Below are 20,283 nucleotides of genomic sequence, written 5' to 3'. Positions count from 1 at the left end.
CAAAACGTAAAATACACAAATATAATTTTCTTTTTTTTACTTCAATGTCTTATTTGATGCTATATTTCAAGTATAAATATATATGAGGCGTAAATATACGTAAGCGTAAATTAAACGTAAAGCCTTTTCATGCCATAATATCGTACTTGATGCCATATTACAAAGTATAAATAACATGTGGAAATACAAATATATGTAAGCTTGCTTACAAGAACGTGCTAAAACGTGAAATACAGAAGTACAAATAAAACTAAAAATACGTAAACTTATATTTAACATAAAATGTTTTAATATAAATTAAATTTTTTGTTTTAATTTCTTGTTCTGATGCTATATTTCAAGTGCAAATATATTTATATATAAACACAAATTACACATATGCTTAAGTTAACGTAATGAAAATACATTAATTTAATTAAGTTAAACGTAAATTAAATATATGAATTAAAAATAAATTAAATTAGATTAAATGCAAACGATTTTTGGAATAATATTTTATTTTAATATAATATTTTAAATGCGAATATTAAAATATAAGTATAAATTACACATATATCGTTTTACTTTTAATTATTAAAAATATCGAAATGTCATTTATCACTTCTTTTCACTTTTTTTTTTTTTTTTTTTTTTTGCTTTCTCATTTGTATGATATTATTTGAATGGAATAATTAGACTAAAATAGGAAAGCATAACTGGGCTCTATTTTAGGCTTTTTTCTCATTTTATACATTGGCTCATTAGCGCTAACATATATGAAATATTAAATAGATTTGTATTAAATTTAAATTTTTGATATATTTTATACTTTAATAGAACAAATTAAATTATTACATTTCATCGTATTTTAATTCTTGAATAATAAGTAATGTATTCAAGTGGTTATGAGAAAATTTTTTAAATCAATGTTAGAAAGATGAAAATGATAAACGAACTGATAAAGGAATATCAGTATTTGATGCATCTTATAGTGTAATTGTAATAAATTTCCTTTTTTTTTTTTAGAAAAAATCAGCAATTTGCTGAATTTTTCCATATTTATGATATAATTATATTATTTTCAATATTATATTTAACTTTTTTTTCTTAATTACTTTTTACTATTAATTTCGAAAAAACGATGAAAAACTATGCAATATTACATTTTAAGAATTATTGCCATCATGAAATATAGCAATTTGTTGAAAAATAAAAAAAATGGAATAACTTTAATTATATTTAATTGCAAAAAAAAAATCAAAAAAAAACTCAAAAAAGAAATATAAATGATTTTTTATAAATTATTGTATTTAATTTTCATAAAATCCGTTTTTTTTTTATTTTTAATACTCTCTATAATGTATTTTTAATTAAATAATTTAAAATATTTAAGTGTGAATATAAAATTATTCTTGTATTTCAAATATGTTTTATCCTATTTTTTCCTTTTTTTTTTTTTAAATATTCATTTTTGACACATTGTTTTCATCAATATTTTCAACTATATAATTTAAATTAAACCATTCAAAACATTTAAATATAAATACGAAATTATCATCATTTTAACAATACTGTATTTATCTTCAATATAAGTATATAAAATTCTTTAAAACAGTAATACTTTATTATTCGCTCCGAATATATTTTACTTTTTCCATTTGAATGCATTCAGCAAATTTTAGTCTTTTTTTTTTTAAAAAAAAAAAAAAAATATCTTCTAAACAGTCTTTTCATTTTGATTAATTTCTCGACGACTGTTACATTTTGAACTAAATAACTTAAATATAGGAATAAAATTACTCACTCAGTAATCTATTGTATTTCTCATTTTGAATATGTATTTTTTTATTTTTGAAATACATCCGTGGGAGCTATTTCTTTTTTTTTTTTTGCTTATATTATAATACTTATGGATTTTCTACTATATATGATATAAATTTTTAAAAAGTAAAAAATTCGCCTTGATAATTACTGAAATCGAATATTCTCTTTAAAAATTTAACGAGAAAACTAATTAGTTCAAACTATAAATATTTCTTTCCACTGAGAAAAAGAAAACGGCATTTCACTCAACATTTTATTCATAAGGCATCATCTTGAAGAGTTATTTATTAAATATCAATTTCAGTTTTTCATCCTAGCAGTTTTTTCTTTTCTCTTTCTTTTCATCAATTTAATCATTCAATAGTTAATCAGTAATGATTTAAGTTAACTCCTAAACTAATTCATTAATTAACTTATATTAGTCTTTTTTTTTTCATTAAAATACTATACAAATCATTTAATGAATTAATTTAATTTTAATGTTAATGTTTTTTTTTTTTTTTTTTTTTTTTTTAAAAAAAAAAAAAGTGAACGATAAGTTTTTACTGTATACTACGAAAAATATAAAATGTAGAAAAAAGAAATTGTAAAAATCTTTCTGTCTAATAAAATTAAAAAATTTTAAAAATATATATGGTAAAAAAAATTTTCAGATATAAATTATTTCCAATGTACCTGTACTGGTTACCATTTATCATCGTATTCTTAGGTAATTATGTCCACACCAGGAATATTTACCTGAGCAATCAATGCTCTCATTTCTTGGGCAAAATTTTTATTTGCAAAAGAGCAACCAACAATGAAGCTGTTATTAATCCACCGTTAGTCTAATTGTACCAAGTTTAAAGTTTTATCAAAATTTTGCATTTTTACAAACTTATTCATAAGATTTAATAATAAAAACACTATTGTAAACTACCAAATTTATCTAATAATTTATATTTTAAAATAAAAAAAATTTTAATTTTAAATTTTAAAACAGACGCTTAAGTATGAAAGAGATCTTTTGGAATGCAATTTTTTGACTTGTAAATTTCATTTAATTCAAATTTGGTGACAATTTCAATTATCAAACATATATTCTACTAATGAAATATTAATTATTTGTATTGCAGCTTTGACAAAGATATCAATCGAAGAGCACAAAATAATGACGAAAGACCAGCATCAAGTAAGTTTATTTTTTGAAATCTTATTTTTTAATAATTTAAAAAGAAACAAAAGCAAAAATATTTTTGTTATCATAAAAAGTCTCAGAAATTCAAAAAAATAAATCTTTATTTTTTATTTTCTTTATCATAAAATGCTTACAGTTTTACCAAATCCATGGATTTCATTATTGACTCGAAAATTTCGACTGAAATGGACAAATCAGAAAGATTACTAATTCACGGTTGGAAGATAAATGAACGAAGGAAAATCGAAATCTCATTTTTGATATCAAGTGATGATTTTAATTTCATGATTAATTATGATGTATTAATAGATGGGTGCAAAAATTTACAAATGATATATCAATAGATGATTAAAAAAAATCTACAGAGATAAATTTGCCATGCTAACATTTTTGTACAGCATTTATATTCATATCAAAATTTTAAGAAAATCTTTTTAGTACTCAAAATTCTTATTTTTTGAGTGAAAAATTTATTAAATTATCAAAAAAAAAAAAAAGGAGCAAGGAATTAGTTTTGGTGTTTTTAGTCAAAATTGAACAATAATTTATTATTATAATAGTTAAATTACTCATTGATTATTTAATTGTTGTGATTTTTCCCTTTTTTATACATTTATTAATGCCATCTATTATCTCATCACTTTATTTTCATTCTTTTTGAATGAAATTTGTAATTTGCCAAATTGCAATTGATGCATTGCCAATTTTTGAAATAAAACAGACTTTTTATCTGTTCTTTATGGTGAGACGTTGTTAACAACAATTTTAACAATTTCATATCACAAAATTTTTGTTGTTAACAACAATTCATATCATAAAATATATCATTCAGATAGACTTTTGGGCTAGAGTAATACTGCTCTTTTTAGATATTTTTTGACTCAAAATCGTTACATGTTTGAATAATCAATACGCAGGTTTCAATAAAAAAAAAAAATGTTTATTTTAGATTATTACTTACAAATATTATTTTAACAAGACAAATTTTTTTACTGCAACTAACATTCTATGATTCAAAAAATATATTTATGTAGATAAATAATTTATGATAATTAACATTTTATAATGTTTCGAAGATGCACCAAATATTTTGTGGTCTATAACAGATGAAAATAAACATTCTATAAAATTGAGCAGATGTGCTTTTCAATAACAAATAATCTGTAATATATTTGCTGTAGTAATTATGCAACATCAGATAAGTATGTGTTTATAATTGCAGGTATTCTGTAATATACAGTATCCCGTAACATAGTTTAGGCTAGAAACGATACGGTATTAAATCTACAGTATCGTTGTAGATGTAATTGGCAATAAGTCCGTATTTCTTACTATCCCACTTCGTTTTCCTTCAATTAATCAATTTATAGAGCACAGTCATGCAATATGATGCATGAAGTCTTCAGGTTTCATATTATATACTAATTTCAGTCTCTTTCAGTTGATTTATATTCAACTTCGTTAGCAAACTAATGAGCTAACATTTTTATTTCAATCCAATTTCTCATTTCATTCAAAGTATTTTATTTCAGTTGAAGTATTTTGTCACAGTCATGAGCAGATGAAATTAAATTCTTGTAACTTGCTTAATCAGCCATCTAATAATGATATAAATATAATGTGGAGAAAAAGTGAAATGAATTGAAGACAAATTGTTCTGAATGAATTTATTCTGCAGTGATATTAAATAAAAAATTTTTGCAATTTTAAAACTTGCAAGATTTGATATAATTAACTTAAACTATTTGTTATTGATTAAATAATTAAATACCAGCTATGATGATAATCATTTCATTACTAAATTGAAGTTGATTAAGAGATGTATTACACATTTCAGTTTATATCTTATTTAAATTAATCAAATAATATTAATTGTTATTAATTGCTATCATTTATTAAATTGCCTCATAATGAAGCCACTGAATGGAAAAGTAGGAAAAAAAGGAAAAAGAGGAATGGTTGATTTTCTTTAATTATTGATATTTAAAGAAAAATATCATTAATATTCATGGATTGATGCGAACAAATATTTAATCAGAGCTTTCTGCTTGCATTTGCTGCAAGATGCGCTAATGATTTAAAATACGGAATATATAAATCTGATTGCAAAGGCGTGAAGTGTAATTCTTTTTTTTTTTTGCCATTAGAACCAATATTAATATGCAAAATGTTATGATTAGAATTTAGCATGCTAATATTTCTTTTTTAGAAAATAAAGGAAAAATTAAAACAAACAAAATTAAATAAATATTTGAAAATTTTCTGATTCGAATTGTTTGCTTTCAAAAAATGACTCATTTTTTGCAAGCCACTAATTTCATTATTTATTCCATATGTTAAATTTTCGTTTACACTCTAATTACGATATTTATCAAAATTTGTAGATAGTAGTTTTGCAAATACTACGTTTTGTACTTTCCAAATTACATTTAACATTTTGATTAAATTGATTCACATTAAATTTTAGGTTTATTTTTTAATTATTATAAACCGATATGTTTCAGACTTTTATTTTTTAAGGAAAAAAAATTTTTGAGACACTTTTTTTTTTGAATATTTAGATTTAACAAATAGCATATCAATAAATGATGAACTAAAACAAAAGTATTTTTTCTTGTCTAACAATAGATCATTTCCTTATCATTTGAATAATTCTTATCATTCTTTATTGTCTCTCCAATGATATTATCTCTGTTAACCCAGTGATCATAACCCGATAATAAATTTTATTCAATTCTTCTTTTACAATTTGCAGTAAGTTTAATAAATTTCAAATTGTGGTAATTTTTAGCTTAATTTATTAATGTTTTCGCTTTTTCTAAGCCGCGATTTGCATTTTTAGTAGCATAAATTAATAATATTTACTCTCCAAGTTATTAAAAAAAGAGAATGAGGTAGCAATTGAATGTATTTTATATATATATATATATATAAAAAAATATATATATATATTTTTTTTAATATATTTCATATAAGCTGCCAGAAAACCTCTTTCTCTTTTCTGGCAGCTTATATGAAATAAAATTTATTAAAATTAAATATTGATATAATTGCTGAATAATTTGTCCATTTTAAACAGTGTTTGAATATTTTTCTGCTTTCTGTCAATGAAAACTTGAACAATTAATTTAAAAATCACTTTGGATTTTTAATTTCAGATTAAAATACACAAAGAAAATTTTTCAAAATTTTTATTGTTTTAAAGATATATCATGTATTTCTTTTAAATAACAAGATTTTCAAACTTTTTTCTTCCTCCAAGAACTTGCTGATAATAAATGCAAGCTCTATGTACTATGACATGCATACTATTCAAAAACTGTCGAAATGAATACTTTGCTTTGAACGAATTTGTTAAATTTAATTGCGACAATTTTGATAAGACAAATTTAATTATCATTGAGCTAATGCAACATTATACAAATTTATTTAAATGCTTTTAGATTAAAACCATTTTTGCTCAGTAACATAATTTTCATCTGCATCTGACAGTATCTAACATTTGGAATTTATATTAGTTTAAAATGATGCTTAAATGAAAATTTAAGCTAGGAAATTACTACAAACAGTGCTTTGTAAAAATCTAAGCTAAGAAAATAGCAGTGATTTTAAGCATCGCATATTATTGGCAATAATTTCTTCAAATATTTTAAAATATTCAATTGAAAATGACTTTCTTCTCTTTTTGGTTCTAATCGAGTCGTAAAACTAAATTTATTTAATATTCAGTAAATAATAATTAGATGAAACGGCAAATCTCAATCAGTTGCTCGATTTGGATAAAACGTTTAATCAATTTACATTGGCTGGTTATCAAATATATTTCGTATTCGAATTGTGTTTTTAAATAATTTATTTCATATATTAATAATCATAATTGTTTGTTTATAACCCTTTTCTCATATTTATTTCATATTTCTTTCCTTTTATTAATGATAGATTGACTTAAAATAGCTTAAAGATTTATGATTATGGACTAAATAATATGAAAAAATTTTCATAATCGTTTCGCTTTTTTTTTCTTCTGCACCTGCTCACTTTCATATCTGATAAAACAAACATTATTTCAAAGTAATAAAATTTCAATTTAAGCTTTTTATACGAAGATATTGCAAGTGTTGTGTGTGAATAAAGCAAAGGAATGGTATATTGATTAATAGGCAGAGTGATTGTTGTTTTTTTTTTTTTTGAAATAATAAGATTATAATGTCAATTGTATAAAAATATAACATATTTTATATGTGTATCTGTATCAAAAAAAGCAATAGTACAATTTTAATAGTGAAAATTGATTTTGGATAAATGGAAATTAAATTGAATTGATGAAATATATCAATAAAGCGACGGTTAGAAGGTAATGCAAAGTAAAGAGAATAAAGTTTTTTAAAAATTGATTAACGGATTAAAAATTTAAATGGCAATATGTTGTGAAAATTCATTGAAACACTATCATTACGCTGCTTTTTTCCTTTTTTTTGTCTTCAATTTTTGTTTTTCATAACAGTAATTTTTCACAGGAAATGCGCTCTGGATACGGTAGATTTCTGGTACTGTAAAAAGTGAACACGGTAGATTATAAAGAAATAATATTATAAATGATGAAAAACATTTCTATAATCTTTATCCTTTTTTCGTTTTTCTTGTTTTAATAATTTTGGAATTCTACTGCATCCAACGGAATTCCACATTCTTTTGTTTGCATAGTAATTGATCGAATTATATTCCGTAATGTTACCATTGGCAGTAGGACTGATAAAACGATAATCCTCAAAAATGACAGAATAAATTCTTTGGATGAAACGTTCCTTCAAAATCTTTATTTGATAACCAAATAATGCTTTTAGATTTTTTGTAAAATGAAAAATACAGATGTAAATATATCAAATCCATATATTAGTAATATTTAAATATCTCACTTTTTTATTTTAAACTTTGTTTAGAATATAGAATGAGAAGATTTAAAATAATTGGATTTAAAAGAAAGCAATTTGAAATGAAAAAATAAGAAAGGCTACTGTTTTTTAAATCATAAGCAAATAATATTTCTTCGAAATGAGCAAAAAAAGGAAAGAAAACTTGCTATATTAAATTTCTTATCATATTTCCATACTTATTAAGATTCGTTTTAACAATATGGAATATTTGAAAAGAAAAATAAGAGTAATTTTTAAGAGAATAATTTAGAAAGTCATATTTCACCATGAGGTGAACTTTGGACGATGACCTTTACCACCTAAATTTAAAGTTAAACATTTTGATCCACAAATCCAACTTCGATGATGTCCACCAAATGGAAATGGTGAACATAAAAAGCTATGCATCATGAATGATTGAGGTGGATAACCATAAATTAATGATTGTCCATAACGTCCATTTCTCGGAGCGGTACTAATCGCAGTATCATAATGAGCGCAAGCACAACCAAAATTAGATGATGGTATCTAAAATATTAACTTCAATCAAATTCTGTTTTTAATTATTAATAAAGGATATTCTACAGCAAACAACACTTTTTACTTTCTCAAATGTTTTCAAATTTTTTTTAAGGAAAAAAATTTTTTTCAAAATAATGAATAGTATTATGAATAGTAATATGCAGTAAATAATATTTTACAACATATTAAATAATATTTTGTTACAAACAACATATAAATACAATAAATAATGTTTTTTGGTTTATAACAAAATTAAATAAATTCTTGACTATTATTGTCTTGACAATTCTGGTATTGAATAATTAATTCATTTATGCAAATAATTTCTGAATAGCATTGTGCATAATTTCTTGAAAAATTATTCCTCTTTTTTCTGACTTTTTTCTAACGATATATTTTATATACTGAATAGTCTTTGTTGAACAATCATTATAATAAACAATGTGTTCTCAACTTCTTACAATTCTGATATTATACTTTAACAGTTTAAAAAATTATATTTAAATTGAATTTCCCAAATGCACTTTTTTGGTTTGTTCTGTCTTCATCTGATTCTAATTAAATTTTCTTAATATTTTTTTTTTTTAATTTTAATAATAAAATTATCATTAACAATATGAAATGATATATTATCAATTATCTTTCACAATAAGTAGTATTGCTTTAACGTACTGTCAAGCAGTACTTTACATGGAAAGTTTAATATTAAAAAGTTGCAAATTCATAGAGAAAAAAGTTTTTTCTAACATAAATTTAACTTATTTCGGTTAAATTAAAAAATACCTGAGAAAGCGGTGTGACCCAATGAGGTAACGTATGGTATGAGTTGTGAATTTGTAGCATTGCATCTTTTTGACTTTCCCGATACGATGGTGGTGGTCCTCGTAAGCAACTAGTCGATCGCAGAGATAGTCGTTTTAATCGAGCAATATCCTGAAAATAAACAGTTCACACTTGTGTATTTTAGAACTAATTATTGCATTGGTTAATTTAGAAGAAAGATATGTTTGAAATTATTAGTGTAACGTGAAAATTCATAGCACACAAATATACATATATCAATTATATTAATTACATAAACATTTTGAAAAACTAATTAAAAGAGTAAGTTGATTAAATTAGTTAAAAAAAATGACAAAGTTACATAAATAAACATACAAGTGGAATGGAATGTGATCGAAACGGATGTGTATACAAACATCTTCGTACTGTATACATTTTGACGTGTCCTTTAGAGAGACGAATTATTTGACGAAATTCGTTATCTGTTGCCACAATACTCTTTAAATTTCAATTAATTCCATAGTAAATTATGAAAAATTTTATTAAAACCTGAATATGAGGATAAAAAAATAAAATAGTTGGTATGATTAATTGAATGATGATATTTGCATCGCATTCAAGATCCGTTTAATTTAAATTTGAAAAAATAAACGATTTATTGAGAATCAAATTGGAAACAATCATGGTTTAATTCATTCTGTGATATTGAAAATGTAACAAAATATAAATAAATCAATCAATTACCTCGCTACCATGTTTATCATAACTTGCTAATACATCGTTAAAATCTGGTAATTGTCGACGAATTTTTCGCAATAAAATCTATAACAGGATAAATGGAATGAAGTAAATTGAACCTATAAGCTTATCCGCTAACATATTCTGGTCAAAAGAGAACAACAAGATTAAGATAAAAATGATGATTACATGAGTGAAATGATCTATAATTAATGCTTAAATTGACATTTTTATATTTTCATAAATTTTAATCAAATATTACTAATATTGTCCAAAATTTTCTTCAGAAAATGAACATACTTCAAAAGCATCATCTTGAGCTAATTCTTGCTTTGTAAGAATAAATTTGTATTTATGGCCATGATGATTCCATTTCACTTTTAAGTCGCCGCCATTATGCTTCATTTCGTTCACTGAAAAGAAATAATAAGAGAAAAATAAATTCCACTTCAAAAAGTACCGATAATGCATTACTGCACCACAAATTAAATTAATGCTAGAAATCGCTATTCAGTAAATATTGCGTCGTTTTACCGTATACGGTCACAAACCACTATCCATACCGTGCCTACCGTATACAGCCGTTAACCACTATCCATACTGGGCCTACTGTATACAGCCGTAAACCACTATCCATACAGTGCCTACTGTATACAGCCATAAACCACTATCCATACAGTGCCTACCGTATACAGCCATATACCACTATCCATACGGTGCCTACTGTATACAGCCATAAACCACTATCCATACTGTGCCTACTGTATACAGCCATAAACCACTATCCATACAGTGCCTACTGTATACAGCCATAAACCACTATCCATACAGTGCCTACTGTATACAGCCATAAATCACTATCCATACAGTGCCTACCGTATACAGCCATATACCACTATCCATACTGTGCCTACTGTATACAGCCATAAACCACTATCCATACTGTGCCTACTGTATACAGCCATAAACCACTATCCATACAGTGCCTACTGTATACAGCCATAAACCACTATCCATACAGTGCCTACTGTATACAGCCATAAATCACTATCCATACAGTGCCTACCGTATACAGCCATATACCACTATCCATACGGTGCCTACTGTATACAGCCATAAACCACTATCCATACAGTGCCTACCGTATACAGCCATATATCACTATCCATACGGTGCCTACTGTATACAGCCATAAACCACTATCCATACAGTGCCTACTGTATACAGCCATAAATCACTATCCATACAGTGCCTACCGTATACAGCCATATACCACTATCCATACTGTGCCTACTGTATACAGCCAGAAACCACTATCCATACTGTGCCTACTGTATACAGCCATAAACCACTATCCATACAGTGCCTACTGTATACAGCCATAAACCACTATCCATACAGTGCCTACCGTATACAGCCATAAACCACTATCCATACGGTGCCTACTGTATACAGCCATAAACCACTATCCATACAGTGCCTACTGTATACAGCCATAAACCACTATCCATCCGTGCTTATCGTATGCGGTCATACAGTATCATACATTTGCTGTTCGACTACTAAATAACAAACCTAATGTGAGAATAGTGTGAATAGTAATAATGGTAACAACAACAATCTCAATCATAAGTGATGATCATAACAATAGCAATATTGACGGTAATATCAATAATAATAGCATTAGTAATAATAAATAATAATAGTGAAACCAACAATAACAACTAATCACAACAATAACAATAGCGATAATAACAATAATAATGAGAATTATAATAGCATTTAACGGAATTAGTACCTTTTATATTAGGTATAAAAATTAATAGAAATTTTGAATGCAATTTTCACGTTTATTTATTTATTTTTTTCATTATCTATATTTCAATTTGTGATTGGGAACAACTAAAAACATAATATTCTGTAAATATAGAACAGGCAAAAAAGTTCAAATATTAACAAATGTTACATTTGATATATTTTAAAAAATAACTGAAAAAAGAAGTCTCACATATTAAATTGCTACTACCTAAGATTCAATTATTTCTTATCCTCGATAAATAAATCAAAAAAAAAAGAAAAAAAAGAACTATACATTTTCAATTGTCAATTTGGAAAAGTCTTCGTCAACACGAAGACTATTCCAAATTTGAAGTATGCAATTATTATAAATTGACTTATACTATGATGTATATAGAAAAAAAAAAATTACAAATGCATCAAAAATTCAAAACAAATATTTAGGTATCAAACCTTTAACAATAAAAAGAAAGAATAAGAAGAATATATTTTTCATTGTAATGTTAGCAAAAATTTTTTTATTTTCCATTTCATTGGATGTAAAACTGTTTTCAGTTTTCTTTCGGTTTTTCTATTTCATATTTTTTTTTTTCGAACAACTGTTAGCTTCGTTTTTTGCTTTAACTAAATGATGCATGGTAATTTAATTAAGAAGCAAAACGAAAAAAAAAAAACAATGTAAGTTTGTAGAACAAATAATTTGTGCTGCTAACTGATGTAATTTAAAAATTTAAATAATAATTAGTGAAGCACAATGTGTAATCGAGCAATAATTGCTTAGACTTTACATTAGCAAAAAAAAAAAAAAAAAAAAAAAAAAGAAAAAGAAAAAACATCACTTAAATGCTAAGAATTTTTTCTTAATTTCATGCGTTGTTGATATCTAAAGCAATTTTCGTTTTTTGAGGTCCATTACTTTTTTTTTTTTTATTCAAATTGATAGGTGCAAAATTCAAAGGAATGAATTTTAGAAGCAATAATGCTAATAAACTAATAAAAATGTAGGAGGAGAAAACTGGCGGATGCGGAAAAAAAAGAAAATGATAAAAATGTTAAATTATTTGAAAAATTGATAGTAGGTTGCAATTACATAGCAAAAAACATCGCTTTCTTTCTCTCTAAAAGAATTTAAAAGAAAGAACATCAAATAAAACTAATCGATATATCAAATTCGAAACAAGAATTAATTAGTAAGTTGAAATTAGCGGTTTTATTAGCTGGCATCTCAAATTTATAAAATTTTTTACGATTTGTTATTATTATTATTTTTTTTCATTCAAGAAAAGTTTTCCTTTTATATTTCCGTCAATAGCTCATTGGCACTAATCTTTAGCAGCATCAAATTTATTGTTAAATCAACTTATGAATGGAAATAAAAAGTAGCAATTATTTATAATACTCAAATTCAGTACTCATATAATCAAAGAGTTATCACTATTGATTTTCTTTTCATTATTTAGCACGAAATCTTATTTAAGAATTATTGTTCTGCAAGAAAACACAGGAAAATATGAAGTATAATTTTTTGTTTTAATTTTAAATCGAAATTAACAATTTTTTCAAACATTTTCTTTTTTTTTGGAAAGCAAATATAATAACGAAATTGTTATTAGACAAAATGAAATAATTAAAAGCGAAAAAAAATTTCTTTTAAAAGAAATTATCTTTTAAAAAAAAGCGTATTTTTTGTGACGGTGACGATAAACAATTTAATGAACATAGCACTGATAACAATTATCACATAACAATACTGATAATCATGATAGTAATAATAATGATTGTTATTACGCTAGTGACGATAGTAAAAGAAGTACTGTGATAATATATATGACAATAAACAATAATAGCGAAAATGACGATAGTAAGATTGGTAATGATAGCGATGGTAACCATGGTAATAGTTGATAATAATATTAGAAATTAGTAATGAGTAATAATTAGTAGTATGATAATGAAGTTATAATAAATAATAAAATAATAAGATGAATAGACAATAATAATCGTTATTGTCAAAGATTAATTTTGATATACTAGCCAATGATAATAATGATTATTATTGTTATTACTATATTGACGATGATAACAACTAGCAATAGCAATAATTAATAATAATGTTTGTTGACGACATGATCAACAGTGATGATTACTGTAATAATAATAATAATAATAATAATAATAATAATAATAATAATAATAATAATAATAATAATAATAACAGTGCTAATGGCTATAATAACCAAAGTGATAGTAATTATTATACTACTACTAATAACAATAACTAGTAATGTGTAAGTTACTGCTAGTAATAGTAAACAAAAGATGAATGATAGCTTTTCTTTTCATCGTTAAATTTTTTTTTTTCTTTTTCTTTGAAAATTGAAGAAAAAAAACGGAAACATTCCATTAGCGGAATTAAATGAGATGTACAAAGAGTAGTGGATGCAATCAAATAATATATACTTTCATTTATAAAAAAAAAAAACGATAGAAATAGCTTTAAAAAAAAAAAAAATGTAGAAAAGGTCATGAAAGAGAGTGAAAAGAAAAAAAAAAAAGAGAAATTTAATATGTTATACTTATTATTTCAAAAAAGCATAGTCAGAAGAAAAAAAAAAAAGACAGAAAAGTGCAATTATTTAAGATTAATAATTAATTTGTTCGAATAAAAGAAAAAAAGTACTACCAAATTTACAAATCATTTGCAAATTTTGCATTCTGATTCGTCATTTTTAAATTTTTAAATCCAAAAGATTCAAAGAAGTAAGTATAAATGAAGCATATAGCAAATCAAAAATGAATAAAGTTTTTTTTATAAGCAATATAAAATATAAATCTGAAATATTGGAATGTAAAAGTTAGGAATGAAATTGGAAAACTAATGATTTTTTTTTTCCTTTTTTCATTTTTTTGTTAAAATAATTTTAACAAGAAATTATTTCGCTTTACTTAGTAACTAAAAGAATTTTTCACGATTTGCTTCTTTCATCCGACATGCAGTTTGCACTTTCACTGTTGAAATGCGCTTATCATGCAATTCCTCAGTTTTCCGGAATGTAATGTGTACTTCTACCAACAACGCCTACCTACCTTTTTTTTTTTGCTCTCCTCTTATCTCTTTGCATATATCATTTCAAATTTCAAAAAGTAGATTGATCAATGATATGTTATCATTTTAGTATTTCTGTTCTATGAAGAGCGGAAGTTAGGAAGAGTAACACAAAATTTGAAAAAAAAAAAATAAAAACAAAAACGAAGACGAAATGATAGTGGAAAATAGTAGACATATCGATATCTGAATTTTATAAAAAATGCATGTTTATTAGTTAATGTTATAATAAGCTTACGCTTAAATTTGGTTTTAGGTTTCTTTTTTTTTTAATTTTCAAAATTTTTTTTGGGTAAAAAAGTAAAAATATATTTGTTTTTTGAAAGCAAAGAAAAAAGTTTTATAAATGAATTAAAATTCATTTTTATTTCAAATAGCAATCAGAAAATATAATATTGCCTTTAAAATCGTTAATAATTAGCATTCAAAATTAGCAGCTAGTAATAAATTTTTAATGATTAAATGGAAAAAAAAATTGTTCGTATTCGATAATACATTTTTACTATAATTGTCACAGCTGATAATAAACCAATAATAAAATTAATGATGTTAATTATATTTAATAATAATAATATAATAATTAATGACAGTAATTAATAATGATAACAGTGACAATAATAATCAATAATGATAACAGTAAAAATGATAATAATACTAATAATAACTAATAGCAATAAAAATCAATAATAATCAATAAAAAATCAATAACAATACTGATAACATTAATATTAACATGTGTATTAATATTGATATTAGTATTAATAAAGATAACAGAAACAGTTGTCATTTTTATGACAATGATAAATACAAAATTAAATTAAATGATTCCTACAAAAAAAGTGATTAATTAATGAAATATACAACGCATAAAATTTATTATAAATACAAAACGACTCATTTCAAAAACAATAATGAAATTTTTATTTGAGATTTATCATTTTAGATTTGCCATTATATTATTTCCTTATTTTTCGAAATTTTCTTTCAGCAATTGTTGTTAGATGTGCAATATAATTAATTTCTGTGTGTTGCAATAAGTTATTTTCTCTAAAATATCTCAATTTTTTCTCTTTTTTTTTTTTATGATAAAAAAATACGTTGCAAGAATATGCATATTTTAATGAAAAGAAATGTTAATAAATAATTAAACAGTCTTCAATTTTTATGCATTATCAACATTCCAGCAACATTTTTTTCATCTCAAAAAAAAGAAAAAGAAAGAAAGGAATTAGAAAAGTAAAATTGTGCTAAATTAGTTGTTTAAAAAGTATGTTTCTAATTCGTCTCGGCGAGTTAAGCATTTCTGAAAAGTTTAATGCATTATAAACAAAAGTAAGACTTTTCAAATACATAAAGCATTCTCGAAGTTGCTACTTTTCAAACATTTCTAAACATGCAAGCTGCAAGCTGCAAGCTGTAATAGTGTAATGCTATGATATATAATTGCTTCAGAAATTTTAAATTTCCCATAAAAAGAAAAAATTAAAATCATACTGTTGCAATTTTATCCATTTAATTGCTAAGAAAACTTAAATTTTTGAAAGAAGAAAAAAAACATAAAAAGACTTAATGTGCTTAAAAATTATTAAATAAGAAAGATTATGAGAATTTGAAAGAGTTTGAAGAGAGAATTTGAAAGAGAAGAAGAATTTGAAAGAGAAGAATTTGAAAGAATTTGAAGAGTTTGAAGAATTTGAAAACTAATTTAAAAAAAAAATAGATTATTAAGCAAAAATTAGGCTTTATAATCAGGACGTAATAATTGAAAAACATTTTAATGTATAAAGCCAATGATGATAATAATCGTTTCAATAAAGGAGAAGAAATGATTTCAAAGAATTCTATCATTTTTTTTTACGATGTGTTTTATTTTTTCATTTTTTCATTTTTTTTTTTTGATAATCTTTGTGATAATATTCTAAAATTTTAGAATTTCATTTCTTCTTCTTTATTGGTTCATTTATAACAATTCATTATGATCTATTTTTGCATAGAGTTAATTTTCAACTCAAAAATTGATCATGATTTAAATTCCCGGAGGAATTTAAAACTTTTTCAAGAAGATTCAAAAAGATTTTAATTAACGCAATCATATCATATTGTTAATCGAACAGAGGAATATTGCATGTGAAATTTACAATAAATGTAATTTTAAGTATGACATTAAGGCATTTGGGGAAAAAATCAGTGATTAGCAATAGCGAAAAATCTTCAAATATTTTACAGCAATAAATATTTTACAATAATAAACTGTTAAAAATAAAACTATTCATAACATTTTTTTGATTCAAAAAAAAATGATAGAAATTGATTTATTATTAAATATTCATCGGTTTGTACGTAAATAGGATAGAATAAAATAAAAACTTGAAAACAATAGAAGAAAAAATTTTAATCCCTTTTTTTCCAAATTTTACCACAAAAAAAAATTTTGACCGAATTAATATTTACTGAATTTGTTTGCTTTTGGACAGATTAATAATGTATTTATAGTACAATCAAAATGCATCATAATTTCGTACAACATCTCTATACATTATCATGATCAAGAAATTATACACATTTTTCTATACATTATCATGATTATAGCAAAATCATGATCAAGAAATTATACACATTTTTCTGTACATTATCATGATTGCAGCGAAATTATGATCAAGAAATCTTATACATCTCCTTTATAAATTATCATGATTATAGCAAAATTATGATCAAGAAATCTTATACATCTTCTCTATACATTATCATGATTATAGCAAAATCACGAACAAGAAATTATACACATTTTTCTATACATTATTATCATGATTATAGCAAAATCATGATCAAGAAATTATACACATTTTTTTACACATTATCATGATTACTGTGAAATTATGATCAAGAAATCTTATACATCTCCTTTATAAATTATCATGATTATAGCAAAATTATGGTCAAGACAAATCTTATACATCTTTTCTATACATTATCATGATTATAGCAAAATCACGAACAAGAAATTATACACATTTTTCTATACATTATTATCATGATTATAGCAAAATCATGATCAAGAAATTATACACATTTTTTTACACATTATCATGATTACTGTGAAATTATGATCAAGAAATCTTATACATCTCCTTTATAAATTATCATGATTATAGCAAAATTATGGTCAAGACAAATCTTATACATCTTTTCTATACATTATCATGATTATGGCGGATTTATGATGGACAAATCTTGCACATCTTTGTAAATTATCATGATTACAGAGCATAACATAGATCCAACAAAAAAGAAATGCAAAATTTTAACAAAATAAAAAGTTTTTTTTTTTTTTTTTTTATTGAAAAATAAAGCAAAATTCTCAACATTTTTTGAAGAAGAAATTAAAAATGATCGTCGAATAAAACAATTTAAATGATAGAAATAGGAAAACTTCAGCAGAAACATTATTATCATTAAAACATTTACTATAATCGATCCTTTGCCATCCTCTCAATTTCTTCTTTTTTTTTTTTCATTTCCTTTCTTTAATTGTTCTCTCAAAAATGCTTCTCAGAAAATGTTAACATAAAAAGAATTAACATTTGTTATCAAATCTCCTATTTGTATTTTGCAAATAAAACTAATAAGAGAGAATATTTTAAGCCTTTGTAAACAATTTAAGAAATTAAATTTTTTATATACGTTGGCCTTTTTTTTTCCTTAATTTTCTAAATTCTACAAGCTAAGCTAACAACAAAAACAATTCAGCAAATTTGAATTTCCGGCATCTCTTCGTTGTTTTTCAAATTTCCTAAACATTCAAAATTTAATCAACATCCAATTTAACGAATTAAATTTCTAGTAACCATCGATTTGTTATCAAACATTTGTGAAATTTAAATATGCTAACAGATAAGATAAGAATATAAATAGCTAAATACTATTTTGGTGCATTTCGGATTGAAAAAGTTTTCATACTTTTAGCAGTACTTTCTACAACAATAGAAAAAAGATTTTAGAATTAAGTAATACGTCACCAAATAAGAAATGTTCAAGCAATTCAGGTCAAACAACAAAACAACAACAACAACTACTACTATACAACAACTGCAGTAATAATTAGTAATAATAATAATAATAAATTGATTGTCAATCTCTGAATTAAAATGAAAACATGGACTAACGAGAAATGTTGGAATAATGAAGGTCAAACAATAACAACGATAACAGCAATAGATCATTATTGTTATTGCATTATTAGCTATTAAACATTTTTATATGTTTGATAGCTAATAATAAGAAATGTACAAATAATGCAAGTTAAAAAACAAGAACAACAACAATAGAAACAGCAATGATAGCATCAACAACAACAATAACAACAACAATAGCAACAACATCAGCAACGACAATAACAACAACAATAACAACAACAATAGCAACAACAATAAGAACAACATATCTACGCCATTGAATTAATAAAAAAAATTATTTAAAAAAAGAATTTAAAAAAGAAAATAAGGAATGAGCATGCATTTATGGTAGAATAAATTTGAAGCTTTCTTTATTTTCTTCTGATTAATGTGTGAGTGAAATAGATTGGATAGAAAGGAAAGAAAGAGGGAGAGAGAGAGGGAAAGAGAGGAAGAGAGAGGGAGAGAGAGAGGGAGAAAAAAAAGGAAAGCTTTATTGATTATATAATTTCTGATTAAATAAATATTGAAGAAGGCAACATATTTCATCTTCAACTCTTTTTTTTCTTCCCTAAAAAAAAAGAATTATAAGAATTGATGAAAAGAATGTAATAGACGAAAAAATGAAAGTTAAAAAAAAAGAAAATAAATTTGTTAACATATTATCATTTAAATTTAAATTGTTCGGTCATTTAAATTCATTTAATATATCAGTTAAATCGAACTTTTAAATTATATTTGTTTTCTTCGAATCCTTCGCTTTTTTTTCTCAACAAAATATTCAACAAAGTATTAGGAAATGAAAATGGAGCAATTCGGGAAAAGTGCATTTTGTGATATGATATTAGGGTGACATTAGGGTTAAAGGTTAGATGTTTAAATTATTGGTCGTAATGAGATTTTTGGATGATTTTTATCACTTCGCCATCTTTTATCCTGTTATTAAAAATAATTTTCCTACTAAAATTTTCAATTTAAACTGTTTGTTCCCAAAAAAAAAAAAAATTCAAATTGCATCAGATTGACTTACTTTTTTCTTTTCAATCAATCCAATTTTCTTGTAATTTTTAATGATAGTTTAATTAATTAAACATTTTGAAGATATATAATCTCTAATCACTTTTATCAATTGATATACAATTGTGGCATGAAATTTATCATATCAGTCAATTTATTATATCCTTTATTAGATCAAAAAAAGAGAAGGAAAAGTTGATGAAAAGGGAAGTTGAAATTTTGAAATCTAATTAGGGAGTGATAGTAAAGGATAAC

General features: G+C 24.0%; 2 protein-coding genes across 2 annotated transcripts; one reads left to right on the top strand and one right to left on the bottom strand.

The window, feature by feature from the left end:
• Positions 1–2,472: 2,472 nt before the first annotated feature.
• Bm13598 (Uncharacterized protein) lies at positions 2,473–3,190 on the top strand (the record flags this gene model as incomplete). Its single annotated transcript, XM_043081415.1, has 3 exons — positions 2,473–2,624; positions 2,919–2,974; positions 3,117–3,190. The coding sequence occupies 3 exons, from the start codon at positions 2,473–2,475 to the stop codon at positions 3,188–3,190; spliced, it is 282 nt and encodes a 93-aa protein (XP_042937349.1).
• A 4,521-nt stretch (positions 3,191–7,711) lies between these two features.
• On the bottom strand, positions 7,712–10,341 carry Bm8266 (Uncharacterized protein; the record flags this gene model as incomplete). The annotated part of the gene is made up of 6 exons (XM_043081414.1): positions 7,712–7,746; positions 8,253–8,421; positions 9,199–9,348; positions 9,574–9,696; positions 9,943–10,020; positions 10,237–10,341. The coding sequence occupies 6 exons, from the start codon at positions 10,339–10,341 to the stop codon at positions 7,712–7,714; spliced, it is 660 nt and encodes a 219-aa protein (XP_042937348.1).
• Positions 10,342–20,283: the final 9,942 nt, after the last annotated feature.

The sequence above is a fragment of the Brugia malayi genome (genome assembly GCF_000002995.4).
Source record: "Brugia malayi strain FR3 genome assembly, contig: Bm_v4_Chr4_scaffold_001, whole genome shotgun sequence".
NCBI lineage: Eukaryota > Metazoa > Nematoda > Chromadorea > Rhabditida > Onchocercidae > Brugia > Brugia malayi.
Note: the sequence above shows the minus strand (reverse complement) of the source record. Positions and strands in the feature narration are given on the sequence as shown.